The sequence below is a fragment of the Poeciliopsis prolifica genome, unplaced genomic scaffold (assembly GCF_027474105.1).
Source record: "Poeciliopsis prolifica strain line A6 unplaced genomic scaffold, Auburn_PproV2 SCAFFOLD002, whole genome shotgun sequence".
NCBI lineage: Eukaryota > Metazoa > Chordata > Actinopteri > Cyprinodontiformes > Poeciliidae > Poeciliopsis > Poeciliopsis prolifica.
The window spans coordinates 356,395-367,172 of NW_026562377.1; the positions used below are offsets into that span (position 1 = coordinate 356,395).

Below are 10,778 nucleotides of genomic sequence, written 5' to 3' on the forward strand. Positions count from 1 at the left end.
TGATGCGTTCAGACGCGCAGAGGACGCGGCGCAAAAATAGGCTGAAGGTCGCGGCGGCGCGGAGACTCATCAATCTGTTGGTTCGGTTCTGAGAGCCGGTTCCGATTCAGACACAACCGGGTCACAACTGGAACCAAATGACAGCAAAACCATCAAAATATAAAAAAATTAAAAAAATCCAAAAACCCAGCGGTTCTGGTTCCGATCGGACGCACAACCAGAAATCACTTTCTACAGCATCATGACCTCTGACCTCAGCAGAGCTTCTGTTAGAAACCTGAACTGGTTCCGGTTCTTCAGTCCGTGACTTTATGGATTTTCCGTTATTTCTTTTTTCATATCGTCTTGATGATAATAATAATAATAATAATAATAATAATAATAATAATAGGACTTGGGATTATAATTCCTCCCATCGTCTCATTCTGGGCCGGTTCTGTTGCCCCGCTGGGTCAGTCCCGTCCTGTCTTCCGAACCGGATCAGAACCTTCCGGTTTCTTAATCCACATTTATGGAAAATCAGATTTTATGATTTTTGATTTAAAATGTTCAAATAAAATCATTTCATTCAAATTTTACTTTCAGTAAAAGTTGATTTTTTTTTTATTAGCAGCAGAAAGTTGTTGGATTTCACATGACAATATTTAGCCTATGACATCATCAACATCTGATGACATCATTAATATTCGGGGTTTGATTTTCTGTTTGTCTTTCAGTTGCTGCTCATCTGCCTGATTATTGTTTATCATAAAATCATCATTTCTTCATTTCAGCCTGGATCCGCCACAGATCTGTAAACTTTGACTAGACCTGCTGGTTTGATTTTAATCTGAAGTTAATTCTACAATAGTGTTAAAGTTTCTTCAGTTCCTTCTGCTGGCACATTTCCAATAAATTCAATAAAAATATCAAATGTTTTGTTTATAATGTTGCTAATATCAAGACCATTTATTCCTCATGAACATCATTTACTGCTGAGCTTCACGCAGAACGTTCTGATCCGGAGGACCGGATGTTGGAGGCGGGTCGTCTGGTCGTGTCTGCGTCCATTTGGATGTCAGAGACGCTCTGACCGGACGGACCGGAACCTGTTGACCTTTGTCCCCTTCAGTCAGGCTTCATGTTCTAACAGCAGCAGATCACTGGATCCACTGGATCACTGGGACTGGATCCACCGGGTTTGGATCCACTGGGACTGGATCCACTGGGTTTGGATCCACTGGGACTGGATCCACTGGGTTTGGATCCACTGGGACTGGATCCACTGGGTTTGGATCCACCGGGTTTGGATCCACTGGGACTGGATCCACTGGGTTTGGATCCACTGGGACTGGATCCACTGGGTTGGATCCACTGGGACTGGATCACTGGGACTGGATCCACCGGGTTTGGATCCACTGGGACTGGATCCACTGGGTTTGGATCCACTGGGACTGGATCACTGGGACTGGATCCACTGGGTTTGGATCCACTGGGACTGGATCACTGGGACTGGATCCACTGGGTTTGGATCCACTGGGACTGGATCCACTGGGTCTGGATCCACCGGGTTTGGATCCACTGGGACTGGATCCACTGGGTTTGGATCCACCGGGTTTGGATCCACTGGGACTGGATCCACTGGGTTTGGATCCACTGGGACTGGATCCACTGGGTTTGGATCCACTGGGACTGGATCCACCGGGTTTGGATCCACTGGGACTGGATCACTGGGACTGGATCCACTGGGTTTGGATCCACTGGGACTGGATCCACTGGGTTTGGATCCACTGGGACTGGATCCACCGGGTTTTGATCCACTGGGACTGGATCACCTGGAGGATCCACTGGGTTTGGAATCCACTGGGATGGATCCACTGGGTTTGGATCCACTGGGACTGGATCACTGGGACTGGATCCACCGGGTTTGGATCCACTGGGACTGGATCCACTGGGTTTGGATCCACTGGGACTGGATCCACTGGGTTTGGATCCACTGGGACTGGATCCACCGGGTTTGGATCCACTGGGACTGGATCCACTGGGTTTGGATCCACTGGGACTGGATCACTGGGACTGGATCCACCGGGTTTGGATCCACTGGGACTGGATCCACTGGGTTTGGATCCACCGGGTTTGGATCCACTGGGACTGGATCCACTGGGTTTGGATCCACCGGGTTTGGATCCACTGGGACTGGATCCACTGGGTTTGGATCCACTGGGACTGGATCCACTGGGTTTGGATCCACTGGGACTGGATCACTGGGACTGGATCCACTGGGTTTGGATCCACTGGGACTGGATCCACTGGGTTTGGATCCACTGGGACTGGATCCACCGGGTTTTGATCCACTGGGACTGGATCACTGGGACTGGATCCACTGGGTTTGGATCCACTGGGACTGGATCCACTGGGTTTGGATCCACTGGGACTGGATCACTGGGACTGGATCCACCGGGTTTGGATCCACTGGGACTGGATCCACTGGGTTTGGATCCACTGGGACTGGATCCACTGGGTTTGGATCCACTGGGACTGGATCCACTGGGTTTGGATCCACTGGGACTGGATCCACCGGGTTTGGATCCACTGGGACTGGATCACTGGGACTGGATCCACCGGGTTTGGATCCACTGGGACTGGATCCACTGGGTTTGGATCCACCGGGTTTGGATCCACTGGGACTGGATCCACTGGGTTTGGATCCACCGGGTTTGGATCCACTGGGACTGGATCCACTGGGTTTGGATCCACTGGGACTGGATCCACCGGGTTTGGATCCACTGGGACTGGATCACTGGGACTGGATCCACTGGGTTTGGATCCACTGGGACTGGATCACTGGGACTGGATCCACTGGGTTTGGATCCACTGGGACTGGATCACTGGGACTGGATCCACCGGATAATTGATATTTTGCTGAATTCCGATGACCTGCTGACCCCTGGCCGTCTCTGATTGGTTGTGCTCCAGTCAGATGCTGCACAGGAAGTGACGTCGCTCGGTGGACAGACGTCCAGCGTCTTCTGGTGTTGCTCTATGTTCAGGGCGAGAGGCTGGAGGAGGGGAAGTGACGTCATCAGACATCGCAGACTGCGAGGGCCAGCAGCCGGAGCTGTTCTGTGGTAACCATAGCAACCAGATCATTCAGAAATGGCGGAACCGGGCCGTGGAACCGGGCCGTGGAACCGGGGATGTTGTTCTGCAGCCAGCAGAACATCTATGCAGGTTTTCTATGTTTTCTATGAATAAATTCAAGTTCGAACCCAGAAACGATCAGAAATATGGAAGATTTGCAAATGAATGAATGAACAGTAATAAACATGTTAACAACATAACGTTGCCATTTAAACGAGAATATTAATGAATCATCAGCAGATTATTAATCATTATATAATTTGGCATATTTTCCAGAAGCGAATAATGGATAATAATTGTCTTCCTGCGTCCAGAACCCGGTTCTGCTGGTGCAGAGTGAGCCGCTGTCCCCGGCCTGACCCTCTCCCTCCCGGCCCGGTTCGCCTTACCGAACCGGCCGGACCTCGCTATCTGCGGCTCCATCACATTCCTCCGCCACAAAGAGAGAACTGTGGCTCGGTTCAGGTATTCCCCTCTGAGCAGCAACCCGACCCACCCGCAGCACACCTTCACCTGGCACAGAACCGAACCAGAACCAGAACCAGAACCCGGGCTGGAGCCACAGCCTCAACCCGAACCCGCATGAAATAATACCAGGTCCAGAAACTCCTGCGGGTCGGAACTTGATCTTCACAAATTAATCCGGACATTTCCAGGAAGGTTCTGTTCGGTTTGGTTCGGTTCCTCCCATAGATGAAAAATAAGGAGAGAAATACAATGATCCCAGAACCGAATGAACCGAACCGTTCTGCCGAACCAGTCGGAACCGGATCAGTTGTTCTACCAGCCAGAACATTAGATGTTCCGAATCAGCTTGCAATGAAGATCCGGTCCAAGTTCTGGTTCCGATGCCGCTGTTTCCTCATAATTCAGAATTTAAATTAAATCCTGAAAGTTTTTATGTTTTGATGAAAACCGAAAAATAAAGAAACAAACAGAAGAACGTTCAAAAACACAGGAACCGCCTGATGAACGGATCAATGAACGGATGAGAAAGGTTCATAAAGCCTTCGGTCTTCCGACTGCTTCTGGTTCCGCTCGGTCAGTAGAACCTGGACTCCGGTTCGGTCAGCAGGTGTTTACATGACGAAGAACAAGAAGTTTGGAGTCACGTGGTTCTGCTGACGATGATGATGCTGAAGCTCTAATTAAGGCGGAGGAAGAAGAAGCGACCCGAGGCGCTCAACGGAGTGTGTGTGTGTGTGTGAGTGTGTGTGTGTGTGTGAGTGTGTGTGTGTGTGTGAGTGTGTGTGTGTGTGTGTGAGTGTGTGTGTGTGTGTGTGTGTGTGTGAGTGTGTGTGTATGTGTGTGTGAGTGTGTGGTGTGTGTGTGTGTGTGTGTGTGTGTGTGTGTGTGTGTGTGTGTGTGTGTGTGTGTGTGTGTTCCTGCCTGCTCACCTTGCCATGGGCTCCACACCAGATTGGTCGGTTTTTTTTACCCATGATTCCTCCCGGTTCGGAGCGGACTACATGTTGGCCGTCATGCCAGAACGAGCGGTTCCTCCGTGGGGTCCTGGTGCGCGCAGAGCCGAGTCGAGCCGAGCCGAACCGAACCACAGCAAATGAGGCTCTCTGACGGCGGCATGGCAGCCAAAAGCTCCGAGGGATCCATTAAATGGCAGCTGTGCTACGACATCTCCGCCCGAACCTGGTGGATGGTGAGTTGGACCAACTTTTTGGCTTGGTTCTGGTTCCTCCTTCCTCCTGCGCAGCTCTCCTCCTCATCCTCTCTGCCGCTTCATTTTAACTCTCGCTTTACTTTCCCACCTCTTTGGGACTGGTCCGAATCGGGTCCCGTTCTGGCCCAGTTCCGGTCCGGCTGCGGTCCGATCCTAGTTCGGTTTTGGTCCCGCTTCAGTCCCGTTCCCGTCCCGCCGGCTGCGCTCCGCGGCTCGGCGTCATCGCCAGGAAGTGTCCGGTTCTGAGTGCGCTCCCCGCGGCTACTAATTAGCGGACGGCCGCCTCCCTGGCCCGGTTCGGTTCGGGCCGAGCATCGGGCCGCCACGCCGGGACACAGTGGGCAGCGTTTGGCGGTCAGTGGAGCCAGGCGACCTTTGACCCCCCCGTCGCTGAGGGTGCTGGCAGGGGGCGGTTCTGGGGGCTGCGGGGCCACAATGGCTCTTTGTGTTCCGTCGGTCCAAATGAGCTGGAAGTTGAAAGCGCCGCTCGCTGCCCGGTCCAGTAGCCGGGTCCAGTACTGGGCAGCTCGGTACTGGACCGGGCCTCGGAGCTCCGGACGGACCGCGGCCGGTTCCGCGGCTGATTCCGCTGCAGAGCTGCAGGTTCGGGGAAAGCAGCAAGAAAAATGGTTTTATTTCCTCAGGAACTGAACCGAATTCCATCCAAGTTTAGGACCGGAACCCGAAGCCGCTTGGACTGATCAATGATGTCGATGTTTCTGCTGCACATTTTATTATTTTAGACATAATTTATTTGTTTTTATTTAAATAAAATGTTTTAATCCTGATTTGATGCCGCGGCGGTTCGGACTGAATTTAACTTTCATTTGGAGCAGAAAGGAAAAATGATCGGAACCGCTGCGGGTCCAATGAAGCGCAGTCAGTTTCTGCTGCTGTTTCATTTGCTGCAACTTCAAATTTACATTTTAGTTTCATTTTTGGTTCAATTTATTTACCCTGAAAATATTTCGTTATTAAAATAAGAGACATAAATTACAGATTTTATTCCGACAGATTTAAAAATATAAAAACACAATTTAGTCAGAAACGAGAAAATTATGAATTTTTTCGTTGCATTTTTACAGCAGAGCAGAAAAATGACGATAATAAATGAACTTTTAATTCCTATAAACGGACCGAACCGGACCGGAAGATGTTGGAAAGTTCTGGATTTTCTTTTAATTTTTTTTAATTATCTGAAATAAATTAATCTGAAAACTGCAAAAAACTTCAAATATTGGAAAAAGATCTGTTTGTTTTTCAAATATATCAACATTAAAAAATCCATTTGAATTTCTGATGATTGGATTTTATTCCTGAACATGCCGAGCCGCTGCCGGCCCGTTTGGACCGGGACCGGTTAGGAACAGCCGAACCCCCGGCAGCGCTGCGGTGAACGGCTGGAAGATCAGAACCGATCAGAGTCTTGTTGTCTTCATTGGGGTTCTGGTTCTGCTTGACAGACGGAACCAGATCCCAAACAGAACCTTTAGAGGAAGACGTTTAAAGGAGTTGAAAAGTTGCTGATATTTTGTGAATTTTCTCTGACGGGCGGTTCTGATGGACCCGTCCAACAGAACCTTTTTCCCAGCCCATCAGAACTTCTGAACCAAATAAGATAATTCTGCATATTTCTGTGGTTCTGATCCATCTTCGTGCACAGCCTTCTGGTTCCGGTCCTGGTTCTGGTTCTCTAAAATGACTCATGAATCATATTTCATATTCGCTCATATTTTTGTCCTGAGGGTTCTGGTCGGGTTCGGGGACTCGGTCAGTCAGATGAATTTAGTTTCATTTCCAGTCAGAATAAATTCTGACCCTGTTGTGACCCGGTTCTGGTTCTGTAGGGTTAACAGTGTCTCTGTGTCCGGGCCGAGTTCTGGTTCTGGTTCTGATTTGGACCGGGTCTGCAGCAGCCAGAGATGATTAAAGGAGGAAATTGGAGGATTAGAGTTTGTCTGCTTGAACTTCCTGACCCCCCCGCGGCCGGGACACCGTGACGTCACGTTGCCGCGGCGACCGGAGGCGGAGCCTCCGTCTCCTGTCTGTTGGCTGAACGTGTTTCTCTCCCTCCGCGGAGAACGTTCTCCTGACACTCGGCTCCCGCGGAGAACGTTCTCCTGACACTCGGCTCTCGGTCTAGTCAAAGTTTCCTGCTCAGCAGTTTGGACCTCCTGCGGTGAACCATCCGAACAGAACCGGGGCTCAGAAAGCCTTGGATTTTCCCGACCCAGTTTCTGTTCTGGTCCATGTCCCAGATTTTCCTCCAGAACCTTCAGCTCAGATGACGGTTCTGACCCGGTTGGGAATGTTCCGAACCTTTTGGATCCAACAACCTACCACTGGTTCTGCGGTATCGATCGACCCAAAGAGGACGGGTTCTGGTTCCAGGACCAGGTTCAGTGTTTCAGTTCCTGAAACACTGAACCCAACCGGACCGGACCCCCTCCTGTGTTCTGGCTCGGTTCTCTGGGATTCTGGGTCGAGTTTCAGGTCTAATCCGGACCAGAACCGACCCGCCTCATGCTGAGGTCCATATCGCTCCAAGCTCCAATATCCGGTCCAGTTCTGCAGTTCAGCCTCAGATGACAGTAATTATTGTTATAATTATTGTTAATTAATTGTTATTAATATTATTAAAGGCTTGTGATTGTAAAGCTGCAGCCCGAAGGTTATTAAAATAATCAGTTCATCTAAAATATCACATTTATTCTTCACATCAAAAAGTTTCAGATTGAAAAATTATTTGAATGTTTAGGATTTTATAGAATGAACTGGTTATCAGTTTATTGCTCATTTTTTTAGTGAGTTTTAATAACTCCGCCTCATTAACATATTCAAATGAACAACTTTATCTAATGTATGTACATTTAGCAGCAGGGGAACCGGGCCGGCGGTGGTTCTGAGGCCCGGGTTCTCCTCATAATGAAGCAGATGTTATCTGGACCGGCCCGGAAAAGCAGGACCGGTTCTGGTTCTGGACCTTCTGATTGCGGTTCTGTAGCAGAACCATCGTAGGCTCAGTATCAGAACCTCCGTCCTGCTCCAGTAGTTTTGGACAAGTGTGGAACTACTGTGCAGAGCTTTGTTTCATGCAGCAGCTTTGGAACCGACACCAGAACCAGAACCGACCCAGGATTCTCATCTTTCAGCTGGAATAAAAATAAAACTCCATAAAACCAAAATAAATAAACACAAACATCTAAAATAGAAAGTTAGAAAATAAACTCTGAAAGTTTTTCCGGCGGTTTTGGGAACTGACGATCTGACGGGATCTGAACGTCATGCTAACATGCTAACATGCTAACACATTAAATATGATCAATACAGAAATAATAGCATAAGCACTAAAGAAAACTTGTGCAGAAACTGAAAGTCAATCATTTTATTTCAATTCTCAAGTTTCAAACTGTAAACATTTTACACCCAAATAAACATTCATAAAAATCTGTAATTCAGTAAAAGTAAGAACCTGGAGGACTAGGAGGACCTGGAGGACCTGGAGGACCTGGAGGACTAGGAGGACCTGGAGGACCTGGAGGACTAGGAGGACCTGGAGGACTAGGAGGACACGGAGGACTAGGAGGACCTGGAGGACTAGGAGGACCTGGAGGACTAGGAGGACCTGGAGGACTAGGAGGACTAGGAGGACCTGGAGGACTAGGAGGACCTGGAGGACTAGGAGGACCTGGAGGACCTGGAGGACCTGGAGGACTAGGAGGACTAGGAGGACCTGGAGGACTAGGAGGACTAGGAGGACTAGGAGGACCTGGAGGACTAGGAGGACTAGGAGGACCTGGAGGACTAGGAGGACTAGGAGGACCTGGAGGACCTGGAGGACTAGGAGGACTAGAGGACCTGGAGGACTAGGAGGACCTGGAGGACTAGGAGGACTAGAGGACCTGGAGGACTAGTAGGACCTGGAGGACTAGGAGGACCTGGAGGACTAGGAGGACCTGGAGGACTAGGAGGACTAGAGGACCTGGAGGACTAGGAGGACCTGGAGGACTAGGATGCCTCTCTGAAGGGAGTGAAACTTGCCGACCATCAGAACTTGTCAGGATGTTCCAGGACCTGCAGGACCCGATTCTGCTGACTAGAGGTTCTGACCTGATCCACCAGAGTTAGCTCTAGGCTAACGCTAGCATGTCTCCTTTATTTTAATAGGACTTGTTGGTAACCAGGTTCGCTCCAGGTCACATGACCCGGGCAGAAAGTGAGGACGGATTCTCTTTACTTCCCGGTTCTGTTCAGTTCTGATCCGGTTCAAGTTTCCTGGGACCAGCAGCTCGATCTGACTCTTCATCATCATCATCATCATCATCATCATCATCATCATCATCATCATCATCATCATCATCATCATCATCATCATCATCTTCATCATCATCAGTCAGAGGTTCTGGGTCAGACATCAGAACCGGGCCAGAAGCTCCGGCTAGTTTCCACATTTCAAAACGATGCTGTGTGGATCAGCAGCCAATCAGAGGCCAGGCTGGGCGAAGGGGGCGGGGTCTGTGGTGACAGGAACATGTTGGAACCAGAACCAGCGGCGCCATCTGCTCCGGGCTCTGGGCCGGTTCCGCGTCAGTCTCCAGGCTGTTTGTTGGCAGCGCTGGGCTCCTGCCAGGCAGCCGTCAGGGTTCTGGCCCGGTACCAGCGGCGCCGGTTCTTCCTGTTTGCAGCTTCACGCTTCGCTGCTCCTGTCAGGAGTCCGTTTGGATCGGAGGGACCCCGGTTCTGGACGCTCTGTCCATGCTGGGCTCGCCATGCAGAACCAGGAGAATCTGCTGCGGTCCGGTTCTGATCCAGCAGAGTAGATTCTCCCAGAACGCGTCTCCAGATCTTTGTTTCCTGCAGGGAGCCAAACATTTTCCTGAGGATGAAATGATGGATCTTTTCTCCATACAGTGATGATATTCCACGGTTCTGGTGGATGGACTCTCGCTCCTCCATAGTGCCATATTCCATGTCTAATCCTTATTTATAAAGTATTTATAAAGTATTTATAAAGTATTTATAAACTATTTATAAAGTATTTATAAAGTATATGGACGTTCATCTCTCGGTGTCGATCAGCTGACGTCATTCTGAGCCTTTTGTTTGCAGAACCTTGACGACGTTTTCCTGTGAAATCCGCTAAATACAAGCGACATGACGGATTCTGACAGGAGGTGACGTCACGTGCAAAGGGTCATACTGTCCTATTAGTTTTGTTTTTTAATTAACTTGAGTTTATTTTATTGCCTAATTAACCGCTACTTCTCTTGATTTGACTAATTTCATCCAGATGATGGACGGACATTTTCTGACAGCTGATTGGTCAGTTGCTGACAATACCCTGCAATGATTGGAGGAGGATTAGTCCACGTGTGGAAGGGGGCGGAGCCGGAAGTGATAATACTGTAGATAATACTAAGTTCAAATCCTCTAACAAGATGGGTTTTTTTTTAACTAAAAATATAATAATTTGTTTCTATTTTGTGTCTTTTGATGAAAATGTTGCAGCAACTTCAAGTAAGGAATGTTAAATCAGATAAAAAAACAAATCAAATATTTTCTGGGGGGCTGTAGCGCCCCCTGGCGCCGCCTTCTCCCTGATGATGGTGTCTCTCTGTTCCCATGGAAACAGTCTGCTCCTGCTGGCCCGGTTCTGGTCGGTTCTGAGCGGTTCTGAGCGGTTCTGGTCGGTTCTGGTCGGTTCTGAGCGGGTCTGGTCGGTTCTGAGCGTGCCCAGTGTGATCTTCTTTACGGCTCTGAGTGATTAACCAATCAGTAAATGGATCAGAACCTCAGCACAGCAGCTGGCCCGATCCGATTAGCGGCGCCGCCAGATGTTGGAGGACCTGCTGCTTCTCTGGGTCACATGATACGGACCCGACCCATTTGCAGAACTGGGACATCCTCTGTGACCCACCTTCAGGTCAAAGGTCAACAATGAAGACATTCCAGGATCTGCAGGAGGCACCACAGAACCCGC

General features: G+C 49.4%; 1 protein-coding gene across 1 annotated transcript; it reads right to left on the reverse strand.

Annotated features, from left to right (window-relative positions):
• Window positions 1-1,125: 1,125 nt before the first annotated feature.
• LOC129378388 (collagen alpha-1(III) chain-like) lies at window positions 1,126-9,769 on the reverse strand. The gene is made up of 10 exons (XM_055058746.1): window positions 9,456-9,769; window positions 8,325-8,656; window positions 6,156-6,285; window positions 4,879-5,395; window positions 4,518-4,691; window positions 2,917-3,038; window positions 2,349-2,741; window positions 1,711-2,214; window positions 1,384-1,665; window positions 1,126-1,339 (listed from the first exon to the last, which is right to left on the reverse strand). Exons 1-10 carry the CDS (start codon window positions 9,767-9,769, stop codon window positions 1,126-1,128), a joined length of 2,982 nt encoding a protein of 993 aa, XP_054914721.1.
• Window positions 9,770-10,778: the final 1,009 nt, after the last annotated feature.